General features: G+C 39.3%; 1 protein-coding gene across 7 annotated transcripts in view; it reads right to left on the bottom strand.

Annotated features, from left to right (window-relative positions):
• Window positions 1-14,085: 14,085 nt before the first annotated feature.
• Window positions 14,086-22,232, bottom strand: part of LOC126473637 (kinase D-interacting substrate of 220 kDa) — a 383,513-nt gene continuing 375,366 nt past the window's right edge. For all 7 annotated transcript variants that reach the window (XM_050100846.1, XM_050100835.1, XM_050100866.1 and 4 more), the window contains exon 28: window positions 14,086-15,811. In XM_050100846.1, coding sequence (XP_049956803.1) covers window positions 14,847-15,811 — 965 coding nt within the window. In that variant the 3' untranslated portion in view covers window positions 14,086-14,846. The remainder of the gene's footprint in view (window positions 15,812-22,232) is intronic.

The following is a 22,232-nucleotide window of genomic DNA, read 5'->3' as shown; positions in this document are numbered from 1 at the left end:
GGAGCTACATGATTGAGAAGTAGTGGCTCCGGTCTCAGAAATTGACAACGGCCGGGAGAGCGGTGTGCTGACCACATGCCCCTCCATATCCGCCTCCAGTGATGTCTGTGGGCTGAGGATGACACGGCGGCCAGTCAGTACTGTTGGGCCTTCATGGCCTGTCTGGACGGAGTTTAGTTTTTACTTTTAATAGTTTACCTTGTCTCTGCAATTATTTTTATAATTTACTTGTGTTATGTTGTAGTTTTGACATTGTATTATTTGTTTTGTGATGGTATGTTTCACAGATCTGAAAATCTGAATACCATATCCTGGTATAAGTATAGATTATGGCTTTATAGTAGATGTTTTTCCTATGTTTTTTGTAATATGTTACATATCAGATACTCCTACACATCTATCTGCTATGCTGGGCATCGTTTTTAACACCATTTGGCAAACCTTGTAGTCTGTCACAAAATATTGTAAACACCCTTCTTCCAAATTTTGTGAGGGTGATATTGTTATGGGACGCCCTCCTCTGACATTACATTTTTTTATTCCTTTTTTTAAATATAAGTAGCTGGTACCATGATTAATCTCAATTCCTGTATAGGTGAGCATTATCGTAGTTGTTTAACTAAAAGAATTTCATATAATTTTGTACATGATGTATTATATTTCAGGCTAAAATGTATAACAAAGAAATTAATTTGGTCAATCAATAAGTACTAACAGTTAAAACTTATTCTTGTTTTATAAGTATTTAAAATTAGAAATTCTGGCATACTTAAACTCGTATTATTAATTGCACAATCTAATGCTAATTATTATATTTATTTCTGGATTCATTTAAAAAATAATGATATGTTTTAGCAAAGACCCTTGTTTTGTTAAGAAAGTTTGTAAACACTTTTGCTTTGTAAACTCTTTTGAATATTGTGAATAGTGCAGAATGTTAGTAGTAGTGGGCACGCCTCTGATGAAAACGCACGTATTTTGTTAATCTTCTCAACAACAATGTGAATTACTGTTTTGAAATGGAGATTGTAAAGTCAGTGTGATTTAGAAGAATGGGATAAAATAAAAAGATATTCATAGCAACACGCAAATCTTAATCAGTTATTCATGTATCAGGAACCCACTAAGTCACAATTTCAGCTGCAAGAATGGACCCCTAGCCATAAGACTTGGAGCCAACAACGATGAGATAATGAAGATAAGTAAAAAGTTTTCTTTTGTATTTATTATGCCTCTCGAAGCTCTTGAAAATAATGAAGAGACTAATAGAATTTTAATAGTGATGTGTGGGAGGGTAAGATTGCATATGGGAGATTTGTTTTTGTACAATGTTGAAAAGATAATTATGGTCAGTGAAGGCTTCAGTGAGGCCGTCAGTATATTTTGAGAGGGACTGCTCATTACGCAGATGTGACAACCACAGGTGGCTAGGCTGCATGGAACGGACTTCTTGGTACGGAATGGGTAGCAATTGTCAAAGTGGATGTACTGCTGGTGGTTAGTACATTTGATATGGATGGAGGTAGTGATGTAGCCATCTTTGAGGTGGAGGTCAACATCTATGAAGGTGGCTTGTTATGTTGAGTAGGAGCAGGTGAAGCAAAGGGGGGAGAAATTGTTGAGGTTCTGGAGAAATGCGAACAGGGTGTCCTCACCTTCGATCCAGATAGCAAAGATGTCATCAATGAATCTGAACCGGGTGAAGGGTTTAGGGTTCCTTTAGATTCCTCTAGATGGCCCATGAATAGGTTGGCATAGGATGGTGCCAGATGGGTGCCCATAGCTGTACCTCAGATTTGTTTGTAGGTAATGCATTACCCCTCCCACAGTGGTATTCCACCATCCACCGAACCTACACAATATACTCGTCCATCCATACACAACCCCTGCTCCCAATCCCTTAACTCATGCCTCATACCTCTGTAATAGACCTAAATGCAATACCAGTCCCACACATCCTCCCACCACCACCCACTCCATTCCATTCCGATCACTAATATCACCTATCCAAATAAAGGCAAGGCTACCTGTGAAACCAGTCATGCCAGCTGCTGTGGCTGAGAGGTTCTAGGTGCTTCAGTCTGGAACTGCACGACCACTATGGTTGCAGGTTCGAATCCTGCCTGAGGCATGGATGTGTGTGATGTCCTTAGGTTAGTTAGGTTTAAGCATTTCTAAGTTCTAGGTTACTGATGACCTCAGATGTTAAGTCCCATAGTGCTCAGAGCCATTTGAACCATTTTAAACCATGTGGTCTACAAGCTAAGCTGCAACCACTGTGCTGCATTCTATGTATGCATGACAACCAACAAGCTGTCTGTCTGCATGAATGGCCACCAACAAACTGTGGCCAAGAAAGAAGTGGACCACCCTTTTGCTGAACATACTGCCAAACATGATATCATTCATTTCAATGACTGCTTCACAGCCTGTGCCATATGGATCCTTCCCAACAACGTGAGCTTTTCTGAATTGCACAGGTAGGAACTCTCCCTGCAATACATCCTATGTTCCCGTAACCCTCCCAGTCTCAACTTTCATTAGTCACTGTCCTTACCTATCCAGCCCCTTCCCTGTTCCCATTCCAGCACTAGACAGCCATCATTCCATCACCACAGCCAGTCTTTTTATTTCTTTTCTTTTCTGCTACTTCCCTCCTCCCCCACCCCACCTCTCCCATGCTCATCGTCCAACTTGCAGCACTTCACTGTCCACCACCCCCACCATACTATCCCTTCCCCTCCTCACCCCTGCTTCCTCCTTAACCCCCCCCCCCCCCAGTCACCACCCCCATCATGCACTGGTGCTGCTGCTCGCAGTGTGGTTTCAGTTGCCTGAGACTGCAGTTGTGTGTGTGAGTGGTGTGTGTGTGTGTGTGTGTGTGTGTGTGTGTGTGTGTGTGTGTGTGTGTGTGTGTGTTTATTGTTGACAAAGGCCTTAATGGCCAAAACTTTAATTGTGAGAGTCTTTTTGTTGTGCCTATCTGTGACTCAGCATCTCCGCTGTATGGTTAGTAGCAATTTTCCATCTCAAAATATTGTTAGAATGTCGTCTCCTGTAATTACATCTTCATTAATTTCATACCACGATTTAATTCAATTAAAAAGAGATAACTCAAAGTACAAAACAGACTGACTTGGGTATTTTGATTAATGTATTGCCGTAAGTAGAGATTTATTCACTGTTGTCAATTTGCTGCAGAATTTTAAAATGTATGTTGTGTTATGTGTGATGCCCTCCTTGGAGACTGAGGAACTCCACTCTATAAACTGAAGTAGCTTCCACAAGTGCCTATTACATGAAAACCATATTGTTCATCTCACTCACAGTCTGTGATTATGGATTACAGAGTACAGGTTGATGTCATGCTTCATCACTTTCAGAAAACCTTCAACACAAGTCTGTACCCTCACTTAGTAAACAAAGATGTTCAAAGTGTCATTTTTCACAAAATGCATTTTCAGTGATATTGTGTCCTCAGCTCTCTGTTGCATGTCCCTAGACTTATTCCAAGTGCCAGATCATTGAGGAAAGGTTTCAGGCAGTCATTACTATCTTTGGTCTTTGTGCCAAGTAGTGCTCCTCCATGAACCCATTCCATGTAGTTCCAGTACAGAAAAACTACAACCATGTTAATATAATGTAAGTGTCTATGAGTCCCAAAACAGTCAATGCAATAGTGAGTATGATGCTGGCAATAAAACATAAGCATATGTGAGAGTTTGTGAAGATAGTGTATAATAGCATGACAAATTACAAACTGCCACATTTGGTTGACAGAGGGGGGAGGGGCAGGGGAGGGGGGGGGGGAGGAGCACCGCATATGGAGCCAAACTTGTGGAGTCCACAGGTTTTTTTTTTTAAGATAGTTGGTGACAAAAACTTACCAGTCAGTATGCAGGTATGCAGAGAGTGAACTCAGATCATGTATGAAATAAAGCCCCTTTTACTGTCAAAACTTTAACAGTAAATGTATATTGGAAAGACAATTTAGAAATTTAGATGCCATCCGAAGGGCAGTGTTTATTGCAGCCAACAAAAATATTGTGTTTGTCACTGCCAAACCTGAGTCTGTTTGTGAAGTTATCAGGACACATGTAATAGATCTAAGTGGACTCAAGTTAATTAACAGATGTTTTCACTGGCCACCCAATTCCACCATAATCATATATTTCAGAATCACTTAAAGAAAGTCTTTGCTCAGCAGTGCAGAAATACCCAGACCCAGCAATATTAGTTGAGGGTGACGTTAACCCACCAAGTTTAGACTGGGGCATCAATGGATTCAGTTGTTAGCAATCCACTTAGAAAATAAACAAGACATCATTTAGTCCCATTATGATGCATGTAGAGGAATTATAGGCAAAGTTTTAACAGATTGTAAATTTTGCTCTGGAGAAGTATGTGCAAGGAAGTGGATTGAGGACAGAAAAGACCTGTCATGGTTTAATAAAAACAACTAGAAACTGCAGAGGTAGCTGAGATGGTTGCACTCTTAGTTCAAAAGAGAATGAGCGAATGATGACAGGCGAAAGTTATTAGTAATTCATGCATCTGAAAAAAGAAAGTGTGTGAAGCATACAACAACTACCACTATCATACCTTAGCAAAAGCTCTTGCCAAGAACCTGGGAAAACTCTGATCCTACATAAAACAGCTCAGTATGTTGAAGTTTTCTACCTAGTCACTCATTGACTAGCCTGGTGTGGCAACAGCACACATCAAAAGGAAAGCCAAAGTTTTAATCTCTCATGTAATAAATGATTCATGTAGGAGAATCATAAAAACATACCATTATTTGACTGTCATATAAACTCCCATATGGAGGACATAGTAACAGGCTTCCCTAGCATAGAGAAGCAACTGAAAGGGTTGAAAACAAGTAAGTCACCAGGTCAGGATGGAATCCCAATTTCGTTTTACAGAGAGAAATCTATGACAATGGAACATTATTAGGTTGTATTTATCACAAATCTCTCACCCAGTGTAAACTACCAAGTGACTGGAAAAGAGAGCAGGTAACCACTGTTTATAAAAAAGCTAAAAGAATGGATCCACAAAATTACAGGCACACATCCTTAACATCAGTTTGCTTCACAGTTCTTGGACATGTTTGCAGTTCAGTTATACCAAATTTCCTTGAGATGAAAGGCTTCTGTCCATAAATCATCACTGATTTAGAAAGAATCACTTGTGTGAAACTCAGCTTGCCCTTTTCTTGACAACCTTGGATGAAAAGCAACAAGCAGATTAACATTCCTAGATTTCCAGAAATCATTAGACAATGTGTCCCAATGTATACTGTTAATGAAGGTATGTGCATACAGAGCAAGGTCCCAAATAAGTGAGTCCTAAATAAGTAATAGAACTCAGTACATTGTCCTCAACCATGAGTGTTCCTCAGAGGCAAGCGTATCATCAGGAGTGCCCCAGGGAAGTGAGATAGGACCGCTCTTATTCTAAGAATAAGGAACAATCTGCAGCTGATTGCTGATGATGCTGTGGTACACAGGAAAGTGTCATATTTGAATGACTGTGGGAGGATACAGGATGATTTAGATAAAATTTCTTGCTGAAGTGTTGAATGGCAGTATTCTTTAAACAAAGGAAAATGTAAGTTAATGCAGACAAGCAGGAAAAACAATTCTGTAATGTCTGAATACAGCACTGGTAGTATACTGCTTGACATAGTCACATGGATCAAACACCTAGGTGTAACATTGCAAAGCAATATGTAATGGAATGAGCAATAAGGATGGTAGTAGGGAAGTTGAATGGTCAACTTCAGTTTATGGAGAGAATTTTAGGAAAATGTGGTTGATCTGTACATGAGACTGCATATAGAACATTGTGTGCTTATTCTTGAGTACTGGTTGAGTGTTTGGGATCCCATCCAACTTGGTTTAAAGGAAGACATCGAGGCAATTCAGAGGCAGGCTGCTAGATTTTTTGCCAATAAAATCAATCAATAAGCGAGTTTATGGAGATGTTTGTGCACTCCAATGGGAATGCCTGGAAAGAAGAACACTACTGAGAAAATTTATAGAACTGACATTTGACGCTGACTGCAGAATGATTCTACTGCTGTCAACATAAATCTCACGTAAGGATCACAAAGATAAATATGGAGGAATATAGATAGTCTTTTTTACCTTGCTTTGTTTGGAGCAGAACTGGAAAGGAAATAACTATAGTGGTACAAGGTACCCTCTGCCATGTACCATTTGATAGCCTGTGGAACATGTGTGTAGATGTAGATGATGGGGATATTCAGGGCACAGGAATACAAACAAAAAACAGACTAAGGCTGGCTTTGCTTCCTTACTTGTAAGACAAAAATGTAAATAATACCTGTGAGAGAAAGCAGTTTCTCTACTGCTACTAAAAGTTGAGTCTAATGTCTCATGGTTCTACCCGCAACAGATAGGTTATTAGAAGAAAATATCATTTAAAGTAGGTATGATAGTAAAAGATGAGGTATCATTAGACAGAAACTGTAGTATGAAGTAATATAATGACTAACTAAGGCCTCGCAGGTGTTACGAAGTTCACAAAGATTGCGATATTACATGAGGTCTATGGCATTTGGTGTCAAAAAATGTATACTCAGAAGCATTTTTGGATACAGCAATTAACCCATTTACCTCAGTTAGCCTAATATAAGCAAGAGGCCACTGACATTCCACTTCAAATCTCCTTTTTTTTTTCCTTTTTGATTTGCCACAAATATTTAAATATACTTTTTGCTGTCACATAGAGTTCAAAGACAAATGTATGTTTAAGCCTGACTTGTTCCTTTTGGTAAGTAATCACTTCACTAAATGTTAACACTAAGCCACTTGCTGTTAATATTACAAAAAAGCATACATCAGATAAATTAATATCAAGTCATAACAGAAAACTAAGATTTATGCAGTTGTTTCAAAATTGTTGACTAAAATCTGTCACATATGTGTTCCACCAATTTAATTGCAACTGTACATTAAAATCAAATAATCTTTCCCAAATACACTCCTGGAAATGGAAAAAAGAACACATTGACACCGGTGTGTCAGACCCACCATACTTGCTCCGGACACTGCGAGAGGGCTGTACAAGCAATGATCACACGCACGGCACAGCGGACACACCAGGAACCGCGGTGTTGGCTGTCGAATGGCGCTAGCTGCGCAGCATTTGTGCACCGCCGCCGTCAGTGTCAGCCAGTTTGCCGTGGCATACGGAGCTCCATCGCAGTCTTTAACACTGGTAGCAACCCGCGACAGCGTGGACGTGAACCGTATATGCAGTTGACGGACTTTGAGCGAGGGCGGATAGTGGGCATGCGGGAGGCCGGGTGGACGTACCGCCGAATTTCTCAACACGTGGGGCGTGAGGTCTCCACAGTACATCGATGTTGTCGCCAGTGGTCGGCGGAAGGTGCACGTGCCCGTCGACCTGGGACCGGACCGCAGCGACGCACGGATGCACGCCAAGACCGTAGGATCCTACGCAGTGCCGTAGGGGACCGCACCGCCACTTCCCAGCAAATTATTTGCTCCTGGGGTATCGGCGAGGACCATTCGCAACCGTCTCCATGAAGCTGGGCTACGGTCCCACACACCGTTAGGCCGTCTTCCGCTCACGCCCCAACATCGTGCAGCCCGCCTCCAGTGGTGTCGCGACAGGCGTGAATGGAGGGACGAATGGAGACGTGTCGTCTTCAGCGATGAGAGTCGCTTCTGCCTTGGTGCCAATGATGGTCGTATGCGTGTTTGGCGCCGTGCAGGTGAGCGCCACTCAGGACTGCATACGACCGAGGCACACAGGGCCAGCACCCGGCATCATGGTGTGGGGAGCGATCTCCTACACTGGCCGTACACCACTGGTGATCGTCGAGGGGACACTGAATAGTGCACGGTACATCCAAACCGTCATCGAACCCATCGTTCTACCATTCCTAGACCGGCAAGGGAACTTGCTGTTCCAACAGGACAATGCACGTCCGCATGTATCCCGTGCCTCCAAACATGCTCTAGAAGGTGTAAGTCAACTACCCTGGCCAGCAAGATCTCCGGATCTGTCCCCCATTGAGCATGTTTGGGACTGGATGAAGCGTCGTCTCACGCGGTCTGCACGTCCAGCACGAATGCTGGTCCAACTGAGGCGCCAGGTGGAAATGGCATGGCAAGCCATTCCACAGGACTACATCCAGCATCTCTACGATCGTCTCCATGGGAGAATAGCAGCCTGCATTGCTGCGAAAGGTGGATATACACTGTACTAGTGCCGACATTGTGCATGCTCTGTTGCCTGTGTCTATGTGCCTGTGGTTCTGTCAGTGTGATCATGTGATGTATCTGACCCCAGGAATGTGTCAATAAAGTTTCCCCTTCCTGGGACAATGAATTCACGGTGTTCTTATTTCAATTTCCAGGAGTGTAGATTGGTTAGCTACAACATCTGACAAAAGAGATGTGTTAATACTTACCTCAACATACTGTGGAACGTTTAGTTCAAATGAATCATTGCTACACTCCACCAAAGTTGACAAAGGGGAACAGAAAACATCTAATTTAATTCAGTCAGTATCTCATTTCACAATATTCAAACAGACACTTGTGTCTGAATTTTTCTTCATTTCTGTATTTAATTCAATAGCATGACATGCAATGGATATATGATGAAACTAGACTTTGCAGATACATCAGAATGTTATTTTCCTTGTATTTAATATGGTAAATTCTAATTCAGATATTTTATTATTTATTTCTAACTTTTCTTTGCAGGAATCAATAATATGTTGACCATGTTTTTGGTTAGTTGCTTGTAATTCTATTTTTAATTTATCACTTGAGTCTGACTAATTTACTGGGTTAACATTACTGCTATCTAATTTAGTATTAAAGAAAATTTTTAACTCATCACACCGAGGTTTTAATCGGTATTCTCTTGTATTAACTGTCCCATCCTAGTATTTAATTCAGATATGGCTTTGAATATCTCCTCCATCTCACAGGTCAGTACAGGCATGCAGTAAACAAAATATACAATTTAAAATTGATGTCCTCTTGCTACCGGCTGTCACCACATATTTATAAATTTTTGTTGTTGGATACACAGGCACTTTTAACTACCCCACAAGGCACAGTAACACAACAATCAACAAAAAAAACAAGCTTTGATTTAACACAGCCCACCAAAAATTGCTTGCATAGCTTGCTGCACCATAATGCTAACTGGAAATATGATCGCTGTACTCAATAGCTGGACTGCTGTTGGTTGCTGCTGCTGATGCTGTGGCTTAGCTGGATTGTTGTTGGTTGCTGCTGCTAATGCTGTGGCTTAGCTTTGGACCTGATGAAGCAGTCATATTTCTTTGCAGCTTTCCTGAGTCACAGACTTAATAAATTATTTTCCAATGTACCTGCTGTCAATGTGATTGGCGTTTATCAAAAAAGTATTTTTTCTCATATTTCTTTATTTGTAGTGCTCCTAATTACTTGGGCAGTTCAACTTAATATTCTGCTATTGACTCAGTTGTTATTGACAACAGCGATAATTTCTGGTAATCTTCGATTAAAAATCATAAATATAATTTCTGGTAATCTTCGATTAAAAATTGGAAATTTCCTTCAACAATTCTGTTCTCTGAGTATCACTTTTATTACTCATCAGTTTAATTTACTTCCAGCAGTATTAGATCTGGATCACTTTCACCAGAGCCTCAGAATGTATTGTTCCTCTATAGATAGGTACTGGTAGACAAAGTTTCACATTCTGGTCATAGATGGGCCAATTGGGCCTGACCGATCGCTGTGTCATCCTTTGCCAATGGTGACATTGGATGTGCTATAGAGGGGTATGTGGTCAGCACACCACTCTCCTAGTCGGTGGCGGCTTTCTTGACCTTGGAACCACCACTAATGATGTGAGTAGCTCCTTAGTTGGCTTCACAAGGCTAAATCCATCCAGTACCAATCCCCCACCAAGCAAAAATCTCTGGCAGTAACTGGAATAGAACCCAAGTCCTCTGCATGACAGTCAGCCCTGCTGACATATCACCATTGTTCCCCTTTAGTGTCAATTAATACATTCATGAGCTGTGATTAACTGATATTATTTAGCTCACCTTTTCTTTCTTGTGATCAAGGATGCTAAAAGGCTTGAACTTCTTCTGCTTTTGCAGTAATACTGGAAGTCGAGAATTCAGCACAACATCCAACTGTGTAAAGGAATATGACACTTCTCAGATCTTTGTGCCTTGTATTCTTCAACTCAGTAACTACTCACATCAAACATTTCTTTAGAGGGAACTTTGCAGTATTGCTTGATTCTTGATCTCAGCATAACCGTCTGACAGTTAGAAATAAAACAACAGAGTAGTCAGCTTTTCACACATCTCTCTAGACATCCACTGTTCACAGTGACGTCATAAACAATGTCACAGTGCACTCTTTACTTGATGATGCATCCCACTTCTCCAAGCCAAGATTTCTTGAGTACAGAACAAATGCATTGCCCAGTATATATTGCAACTTGTGGGAATACTGCAACCACCATCCCACATTTAAGACGTACAGCATCCATCCATATCTGTTCACAGGCAAAATCAGTGACAAAATACTCAAAACAGCTTTTGATTTTCCATCGCAATATTAAAATCGCTGTGTTGCCTCAAGACGTATAGGCAACTGTAACTTCAATCGCTGACTTATTGGGGTAAATCTTCAATGTAAGATTATATTTCCTAATAAGTAGATTATAATAAAATTTTTAATTCAGTCAATAATTTCTGGTATATGAAATACTGAAAATCAAATTTTTGTTGCTCTGGGAGCCATTAGATGGGCACCCTGAAACTAGGACTGTAAGACCATTTTAGGCATTTAGTGACACAGACTGTTTTAAGAGGTTGGGAGATCCAAAAGCAGTTAACACTAAGGAGATCCAGTAGTTGATCTGATGCATCACTGAGAGACCCTTCTTTGCACACACTGTTGTCATGACACTCTGATTCACACTGTAATGAAGCAAACAATTTACATTTATTGACACGTGATTGGATGCTTGCTGATGGGATGCGTGCTAACGAGACAACATTGTGTATTTATGGGAGAATTCTTTTGAGTAATTTCTAACTAAAATGTAAATAAGTGAAGTTGTGTATGCTTTCAAATTAGTATTTAATTGCACAGGCCTTGCCCATAGTTTAAAACAGTAAATGGATGAGTGGGAGAGATGACAGAGGAACATAGTAAGACTAAAGAAACAGATACTAGACATTTGGTGGTATGTGGCCTCTGGTTGTATGCCAAGAAGATTTTGTACTGTGGCTGTCTTCTGGTAACGAAGTGAGAGTGATGCCATTAAGTTTGAACTCTGCCAAGAAAACAAAGATAACATTAGGTGCAGCCTCATGCAGAAACTAATCCTATTAGGAAACCTAACAGAGATTTTTTCTGTCATTCCTGTATTAAAGCAGGGGAAGAGCATGCCTACAGAGAACAGTTAGACTGAAAACATGGGGGAATGATTACAGGAGACACACTGAGGAAAGGGGTGTCAAATAAATATTGTGGTCAAACAAGAGGTCACTTGCTGACTATCATGTTAGGGAGCATACTCATACTTTCTGAATGACTGTCCCTGTGAAGGATGTGCCTTTGCTTAAGTTATTCAAGTTAATTATAACTTTCAACATGTAGAAATAAACATTAAGTCACTTGATGATTCATAAAAGTGCCATTCACACTTGCTGGAACTCCTAGACCAAATTGCCATGCCCATGCTGAGGAACACTAACTACTGCACTCAAAAAAGCTGCCTACTTTGGTTATTTTCATTCTATCATGTCGTATGGCATAATATTTTGGGGCAACAAGCCTTTAGCCAAAAAAATATTTACTGCACAGAAGAGAGCTGTTAGAATCATGAGTGGTGTTCATCCAAGATATTCTTGCAGAAGTCTGTTTCATAAGTTACAAATATTAACACTTACCTCTCAATTCATATTTTCTTTGATGATTTTTGTTTCTAACAACCTATCTCTTTTTAAAACTAATAGTGAATGTCATGATCATAATACTAGGTCTAAAAATGATCTACACAGGGATCTGAAACATTTAAGTCTTGTTCAGAAAGGTGTTCATTATTCAGCCACAAAAATTTTCAACTCCCTTCCATCAGGTATTAAAGATCACATTAATGTCTTACCTACTTTTAAATGTAAATTGAGAGAATACCTAATGGTAAATTCCTTCTATTCTCTTGATGAGTATCTACAGATAAAGCAATGATTTTTTATACTGATAAAAATTTGTTTGCTATAGATCACATTAACTGTTTAATTTGGAAAATGTACTATATTTCCTTTTTAGGTATTGTGTTATATTACTTGAGCTATACCTTTGATTTGATTTTAACCTACAAACTTATTCATAATCTCATGGTACATTTTGGTCATTTTATATATGTGTATTATTTGTTTAATTTGGAAAATGTACTATATTTCCTTTTTAGGTATTGTTTCATATTACTTGAGCTATACCTTTGATTTGATTTTAACCTACAAACTTATTCATAATCTTATGGTACATTTTTGTCATTTTATATATGTGTATTATATCTGTTGTATGTAATCATGACTCATTCCACATCCTTGTGATTTATCACAATACGGATTAATGGAATACGAAATAAATAAATAAATAAATAAATAAAAATGGTCTGCAGGTAAGCTATCAGTACATAGCAAAATCTTGACACAATTGTTATTCTTTTTTTCAATTAGAAGATGCCATGGAATTAAGTATCCCAAAACTTTTATGTAAGTATTCAGTGTTCAACCACCGTTCTTCAACAGTGATTCCAGTGGCCATTTGAGTCAACCCATGCTTCATGAAGTGCCAGTAAATTACTACTTCAGCTCATCAGCTAACTCCAGAAGTAATTATGGCATCTACATCAAAAAGTATCCCATGGTGGAATGGAATTTTGTACATTCTTGTGCTCATGTGAGATTCATTAAGAATAAATGCAATATCTTTACCAGGCTTCCTGTCTTCAAAATTTCTTATTCACGGCAAGCTCAGTAAGAGATTGTGTGTTGTTTCTCTCCAGTCATCTTCCAGCTCTGGAATTTATCCATCAGCACACTATTGCTTTTCAACTTTACAAAAAGGACTGACCTAGGATTCTTCATCTGCAACATGCCTATTAGCAATATTTTGGTTATTGTGCTGACGAACCACAAGTAATGTAACATGGTGACCATCATCATTAATTTTCTATGAGCCACACATGCACAGCTGTTCAATGTATTTATTGTGAATGAGCTTTTAATTACTTTTAAGCACAGACTTTTTTTATACATTTCATTCATCCCCCATAGGGAAGAAGGCAGCTGTTATACAATGTGCCTCAAATACTTTTTTCAACCATGTGGTTGAAGTTAATTCTGTTGCATCCTTATTTCTAATAGGTGTTGCCAAGGAGATCAGGGAGTTTACGTCTACCAATGGGAATTTATTTGTATGGGGTTCTTTGAGAACAGTTCTGGTGTTCACCTTGCAACCAGAGCAACCCTCCAAAGACCATGGGCTGAGCTGAAAGGGAGGTTACTAACAAATTATTATGCCATTAAAATGTAAAAACAATTCTTCTCCATTTTAATAAAATTTTATTTAATATAACTATGGTAATTTAACAATGTTGTAGTCATCTTCAACAGTTTATTTTTTTTATCAGTCTTTGTGATATCACAGGGCTGACTGAGTAAGAATAATTTCAGCGCTTTTGGTAATATTTGCTAAATTTTCCAACTGTTTATTAAATAAACCATGTAAAGTAGATACATTGTTAATTAGTTTCCATAATATACTAATATAATGTTTATATGTGTCATAGGTATATGTTATTTGTTAATTCCTTGTTATCATTATCATAGGAGAAAAGACAAAAAAATAAATCACAGAACAAATATTTTTTTCTTGTGGATTTAAAACTACATATTAAGGCTGGTAGCATGGGAGAGGGCAATGAACCAGACATTCTCTAAAAAGTAAGGTATATTTTTCTACTGAATCATCTTTATTATGTAGCTGCCACATATAACTGTTGTTGTACAATGTACTAAGCAGTTCTCTTAATATAAAGAAAAGGAAAATGTTAGCTTAAATCAGATGATAGCATTTAAATTTCACGCATGCAAGTTATTTAAACACATCTTACTCAGTACTAGCATAACTACATGTCAACTTACAGACTTGGATGCGAACAGAAACTGGTATAAAACAAAAATACGTAATGTATTTATGAGAAATGCACTGTCATTTATACACACAAACATTTAATGTATATTAAAAGCATTCTGTATTTAAATGCAATAATCTAAGTCACTGAACATATAGTTGGAATGGTTGAGATTCGTACATCTAACAACTAAATTCAATAGTAATAAATGCACTCTTATGGCAAGGAATAGTTTAAATGAAACTATGATGAAAACGTAAAATTTATTTATAAATGGGCTGTGTAAAACCACTGCAGAACTTTTTAAAGAAGTGACTATTCCTCATCACGTAACTTATGATTCACATATCTGGAACCATTAATAACAGAAAATGAGTGTCATCAGAACTGCAAAAGCATATAGTCATAATACTTTAAACAAATGAACAGCAATTACAATGGGACAAAATAAATAAATTCATTATGTACATTAAACTCCTGCTAGTTGGCTGGACTGTGCTTCATGGATAAATCTGATGGCACTGTACGCATTTTTACTCAAAAGATGTCATCTCTACCTCCAGTATTGGTTTATGTCATGCACAGTTATTGCTGCCATCAGAAATCCACCGTGGTCATACAGTTGTCTCGGGGTTATTCCATGGGTCAATAGTATCAAGTGCATCTTGTCTGGGTAGTTGAATAGTTGCTCCTGTTGTAGAAGACTTACCACAATGCCGCAGATCTGCTTCTGAAGCCCCTCCTCTGCTCACAGTGACTAAGTGACAATAATTGCTTCCTGAATCTGGAGCTGCTCGGCTAAGTGAGGCAGATGACCCACGAGAAGATGGAAGGTGTTCAGACACATTTCCCAGTGCATCTAAATTGGTATTATCTGACATTACCCTTGTAGCTCCAACAAACTGAGGGGAGACAAAACTGGGGCTCAGACTAGGACTTCGGCTATCTTCCCTGTCTTCTGGAGATGGTGGTGAAGATGGACTGCTTCCACCGGAATCATCAGCACCACCAAATCCTCCATTAAAGAAGGTAGTGACACCTACTCTTGATGTTCTTGCACCTGGTGTTGATGATTCAGATACTAATGGAGTACTTTCATCATCACTCCCACCACTTCCATTTCGTATTGAGGGTGCTGGAGATATTACTGATGAGCCCCCACAAACAGATGCTGTAGATGGTGGTCCTGATACAGAGCGCAACAGTCGATCTTTGAGACGGTTGAGTTTCTCGAGACTTGATGCTGGTGTCACTAATGATGATGCTAAGCCCTGAAGTAAGGAAGGACCTCCTGTTGAAGAAGGCTGTGGAACCCTGTCTTCTGCAGAATGAGATCTGATGGCTACATAATGGCTTGGAGATGGTGGAAGTATCCGGCTCTCAGATGTCACTGGCAGTGATGATGGGCGCTGTTGGCAAGCTTGCGTGTAGTTTGACTTCTGGTGTTGAATTTCCAATATGCTTGTTCCTGCTCCTTGTAAATCAGCTGTACTTCCACAAGAGCTGTTGGTGTGACTGCTTGCTTCCTGAAGAAATGCTGGAACTACTGCCACATCGCCCAGTACTGTACTGTTCAGAGCTGCAAAGAGATTCCTTGCTTTGACAGAAAATGTAATTACACAAACAGCAAATTTGAACTTTTGTTTTCAAAATGTAGAGCAATAAAAATAAATTTTACATTCAAGTCAAAACAATGAAAATATAATACATGCTCAGTTTATGACACCAAATAATGACTGGTGTGAAATCTTACAACCAAAGAATAAAAAGAGATCTGCAAGACATTACTGCAATATTTATCTAAATTCACCAATAAATGAGCTTAAATACACATAAGCAGTTGAGGTAACACATCCTAGCAAACCCAGAAACAACTATTAATGGAAGATCGCTCCAATCATTCATACTGATTTATAATTTTTTGTATCGTGAGGTTCAGGTCCACTGACCTGAATTTTTTCAGATGAGAAGTACATCTTGATCAAAAACAAACAGGAAGTTTTTCTAACATGGCCTTCTAGGAAGCAGTCTCTTGAAATAATTAAGTTTCACATTAAGCTGAACAAATTAGTGTGAACCCAGAATGAAAATGCTAAATCTTCTGTCATTCATTCACCAATTGTGTTCTGTGAATGTCACAATGAAGGTGAGCCTTCCGGGATTTGGAACAACATCCACACACCTGGACCACATAAAGCCAAGTGCAAAGGAATAATATGAGATAGAATAATTACACCTGTAATAGTGGTAGTGGTGGAAGTTGAATATTTCGCCACAGAAATATTCCCATTACTGCCCGCAAATGGAAAACAATACAAGAGAATGTATGATCTAAAATGTCACACAACTGTAAAGTCATGACACATTGTGTTGCAACAATCTGCTTATGGTGATGATGTACAGGATGTCTCAAACCTTTTCACTGAGAGGGATAGCACAGTGGTTAGCACACTGGACTTGCATTCGGGAGGACGATGGTTCGAGCCCACATGCGGCCATCCTGATTTAGGTTTTCATTAGTTTCCGTAAATTGCTGGGATGGTTCCTTCAAAAGGGCATGGCCGCTTTCCTCCTCTAACCTTCCTTAATCTGAGCTTGTGCACCATCTCTAATGACTTCGTTGTCGAACGGACATTAAACACTAATCTCCTCTTCCCTCCTTTCAAAGCTTTTGGGTCAAATTGAAACACGTGATTATGGGTCCACAACTGATTTTATTGAGATTTGGAACCAATGGTTGGAAATGCATACTTATTGTGTATTGGACATACACAGAATAACAACAACCTAACTCACAGTAACTGCTCAAAGTGATGATCGCCAGTCTCAATGCATGCAGGGTTGAAACCAGTTCCTTATGTGGACAACAAGGGATGCAGTCTCCAAAAACTTTGGCAGCACATCTTGCAGGAACACCAGGAAACTTGGACCAGTCAAATAAGGTCCTATAAGGTGATCTTGGACAGTGCCCATCCATATACTGACAGAGAATCACTGCTGGTGGCCACCGATGTGGGAGGCATGTGCATTGACCTCACTCCAGACATGGCTGTTGGAAACACCATTACAGGTGAATGAGCCATCATCCCACTGTGAAAGATAATCCATCAACAGAGCAGAGCTCAAAATCTGTTGGTGCCATTGCTTGCAAATATTCTTTAGGACAGGGATGTAATACCTGTTCCACTTGCTCCCTCCACACGGTATCTTTCAAACTGTGCATTTCACAAGCAAGTTGACAGGTGCTTATTGCTAGATCTGCCACACAATCCAACATCATCTCTTCAAATTCTGGTGTTCGGACATGCCTTTGTTGGGAACTTTAGCCAGTTCTCTGTGGCGTGAATGACCCTGTCTCTCGTAAGTTGGTATTCATGGAGATAAACTTCTTCCAGTTAAAACAATGTGTGTTGGCACAGCAATCTCTGCACATTCTTGCTACTTCATGGGCAATATGTCCTGTTGCACCATACATTAAATGCCTGTCTTCCAACCCTCATTATGAAAAATATTCCATCTTTGACTATGCATATGCACTGAATGCAGTAATACGCTTCACTACAGACACAGCACAGCTGTCTGATGCAATGGACAACTGACGCAAGGGATAGTGGTGCATGTGTGGCACAGGTTAATGGGCTGGTGCAATGCGTGCAGTCATCCCATGACACATGTATTATGAGCTGAGTTGGGTACAGTATGTCTGTCAGGTGGTCAATGGTTTACACTTTTTATCAGCTGCTGCCTGTTCCACTGCACATGAGACACCTGGGATCTTCGTGAAAGTGTGTCAGTACTGCATGCACCATTTCTATGCATGTACTGAGACTGGCGGTCATTGCTTTGAACAGTTACTGTGAGCTACATTGTTGTTATGTGGTCTATGGCGTGTGTCCATAACACAACAAATTTGCATTTCTGTACATTGATCCCCAATGTCAATATAATCAGTAGTGGACCCATTATCACCTGTTTCAATCTGACCCAAAAGGTTTGAGACACCCAGTGGACTACAAATCTTTCACATGCATACTGAATACTTTTTCATTTCTGGCTATCATAGACATATGATTTTGAGGTAGGTAACAACAAATGCATTTTATGATATTGTTAATGAGAATTTGATAATACACAAGGTAATATACTAATAATTGACTTTGTAAACACGCTGAAATGAGTTTGTAGCACACAATTTGGAGAGGATGGGAGAAAAACTCTTGGATGAATATTACTGACAAATGAATCTTCCTGAAAGAAGAATGTGACAGAGAGTGAAAATGAAAAGCAAAGGGGCTTTGTTCACGCAGTTTATTGAAATCTAGGGGAAGACTGCCATATAATGTCCTCTTACCTCCTTCTCAATGTTTGAACACACACACACACACACACACACACACACACACACACACACACACACACACACACACACAAAGCATTGATGACAAAATATAACTACAAATGAAAGACATCATTTTGATGTTTGTGGTTTGCACAGTTCTCATAAATTAGGATAATTCAAATCTAATAAAGCCAGTAGTTATCTAACACTTAGTTATAACTATGCACTAAAGCCATAAAAGTTCATAAGTGACATATACTATAATTATAATTCAGAAATTAATGTATGATGACTGTTTTAACACAGCTTTTGAAAGCTGGGAGAGTACAATCAATCGTATGTAACCAGATGATTAACAATAAATTATAAAAAAATGGAACTGCAACATTAATATTAAAAACATGATATTACAGCTACTAATCAGGAACTCTGTGTACAAAGTTAGACAAATGGTCACACAGATTCACATGGAACACATTGAGACAACTATTCTATTAGGCACTTTGATGACACTAACAAAAAAATTAGTATGACAGCTATTTTATCACACACTTTATTGTTGTTGTGGTCTTCAGTCCTGAGACTGGTTTGATGCAACTCTCCATGCTACTCTATCCTGTGCAAGCTTCTTCATCTCCCAGTACCCACTGCAACCTACATCCTTCTGAATCTGCTTAGTGTATTGATCTCTTGGTCTCCCTCTACAATTTTTACCCTCCACGCTGCCCTCCAATGCCAAATTTGTGATCCCTTGATGCCTCAAAACATGTCCTACCAACCGATCCCTTCTTCTAGTCAAGTTGTGCCACAAACTTCTCTTCTCTCCAATCCTATTCAATACCTCCTCATTAGTTATGTGATCTACCCACCTTATCCTCAGCATTCTTCTGTAGCACCACATTTCGAAAGCTTCTATTCTCTTCTTGTCCAAACTGGTTATCGTCCATTTTTCACTTCCATACATGGCTACACTCCATACAAATACTTTCAGAAATGACTTCCTGACACTTAAATCTATACTCGATGTTAACAAATTTCTCTTCTTCGGAAACGATTTCTTTGCCAATGCCAGTCTACATTTTATATCCTCTCTACATCGACCATCATCAGTTATTTTGCTCCCTAAATAGCAAAACTCCTTTACTACTTTAAGTGTCTCATTTCCTAATCTAATCCCCTCAGCATCACCCGATTTAATTTGACTACATTCCATTATCCTCGTTTTGCTTTTGTTGATGTTCATCTTATATCCTCCTTTCAAGATACTGTCCATTCCATTCAACTGCTCTTCCAAGTCCTTTGCTGTCTCTGACAGAATTACAATGTCATCGGCGAACCTCAAAGTTTTTACTTCTTCTCCATGAATTTTAATACCTACTCCGAATTTTTCTTTTGTTTCCTTTATTGCTTGCTCAATATACAGATTGAATAACATCGGGGAGAGGCTACAACCCTGTCTCACTCCTTTCCCAACCACTGCTTCCCTTTCATGCCCCTCGACTCTTATAACTGCCATCTGGTTTCTGTACAAATTGTAAATAGCCTTTCGCTCCCTGTATTTTACCCCTGCCACCTTCAGAATTTGAAAGAAAGTATTCCAGTTAACGTTGTCAAAAGCTTTCTCTAAGTCTACAAATGCTAGAAACGTAGGTTTGCCTTTTCTTAATCTTTCTTCTAAGATAAGTCGTACGGTTAGTATTGCCCCACGTGTTCCAAAATTTCTACGGAATCCAAACTGATCTTCCCCGAGGTCTGCTTCTACCAGTTTTTCCATTCGTCTGTAAAGAATTCGCATTAGTATTTTGCAGCTGTGACTTATTAAACTGATAGTTTGGTAATTTTCACATCTGTCAACACCTGCTTTCTTTGGGATTGGAATTATTATATTCTTCTTGAAGTCTGTGGGTATTTCGCCTGTCTCATACATCTTGCTCACCAGATGGTAGAGTTTTGTCATGACTGGTTCTCCCAAGGCCATCAGTAGTTCTAATGGAATGTTGTCTACTCCCGGGGCCTTGTTTCGACTTAGGTCTTTCAGTGCTCTGTCAAACTCTTCACGCAGTATCGTATATCCCATTTCATCTTCATCTACATCCTCTTCCATTTCCATAATATTGTCCTCAAGTACATTGCCCTTGTATAAACCCTCTATATACTCCTTCCACCTTTCTGCCTTCCCTTCTTTGCTTAGAACTGGGTTGCCATCTGAGCTCTTGATATTCATACAAGTGGTTCTCTTCTCTCCAAAGGTCTCTTTAATTTTCCTGTAGGCAGTATCTATCTTACCCCTAGTGAGACAAGCCTCTATATCCTTACATTTGTCCTCTAGCCATCCCTGCTTAGCCATTTTGCACTTCCTATCGATCTCATTTTTGAGACGTTTGTATTTCTTTTTGCCTGCTTCATTTACTGCATTTTTATATTTCCTCCTTTCATCAATTAAATTCAATATTTCTTCTGTTACCCAAGGATTTCTATTAGCCCTCGTCTTTTTACCTACTTGATCCTCTGCTGCCTTCACTACTTCATCCCTCAGAGCTACCCATTCTTCTTCTACTGTATTTCTTTCCCCCATTCCTGTCAATTGTTCCCTTATTCTCTCCCTGAAACTCTCTACAACCTCTGGTTCTTTCAGTTTATCCAGGTCCCATCTCCTTAAATTCCCACCTTTTTGCAGTTTCTTCAGTTTCAATCTACAGTTCATAACCAATAGATTGTGGTCAGAATCCACATCTGCACCTGGAAATGTCTTACAATTTAAAACCTGATTCCTAAATCTCTGTCTTACCATTATATAATCTATCTGATACCTTTTAGTATCTCCAGGATTCTTCCAGGTATACAACCTGCTTTTATGATTCTTGAACCAAGTGTTAGCTATGATTAAGTTATGCTCTGTGCAAAATTCTACAAGGCGGCTTCCTCTTTCATTTCTTCCCCCCAATCCATATTCACCTACTATGTTTCCTTCTCTCCCTTTCCCTACTGACGAATTCCAGTCACCCACGACTATTAAAGTTTCGTCTCCCTTCACTACCTGAATAATTTCTTTTATCTCGTCATACATTTCATCAATTTCTTCATCTGCCGAGCTAGTTGGCATATAAACTTGTACTACTGTAGTAGGCATGGGCTTTGTGTCTATCTTGGCCACAATAATTCGTTCACTATGCTGTTTGTAGTAGCTTACCCGCACTCCTATTTTTTTATTCATTATTAAACCTACTCCTGCATTACCCCTATTTGATTTTGTATTTATAACCCTGTAATCACCTGACCAAAAGTCTTGTTCCTCCTGCCACCGAACTTCACTAATTCCCACTATATCTAACTGTAACCTATCCATTTCCCTTTTTAAATTTTCTAACCTACCTGCCCGATTAAGGGATCTGACATTCCACGCTCCGATCCGTAGAATGCCAGCTTTCTTTCTCCTGATAACGACGTCCTCTTGAGTAGTCCCCGCCCGGAGATCCGAATGGGGGACTATTTTACCTCCGGAATATTTTACCCAAGAGGACGCCATCATCATTTAATCATACAGTAAAGCTGCTTTATTGATACTAACAAAAACATTAATGAAATATATGGACAACTAACAAACAAATACATTTTAATTGTGACAGCATCTACAGTAAAGAAGAATTAGGAACAGAGGACT

The sequence above is a fragment of the Schistocerca serialis genome, chromosome 1 (genome assembly GCF_023864345.2).
Source record: "Schistocerca serialis cubense isolate TAMUIC-IGC-003099 chromosome 1, iqSchSeri2.2, whole genome shotgun sequence".
In the NCBI taxonomy this organism is placed as follows: domain Eukaryota; kingdom Metazoa; phylum Arthropoda; class Insecta; order Orthoptera; family Acrididae; genus Schistocerca; species Schistocerca serialis.
Note: the sequence above shows the minus strand (reverse complement) of the source record. Positions and strands in the feature narration are given on the sequence as shown.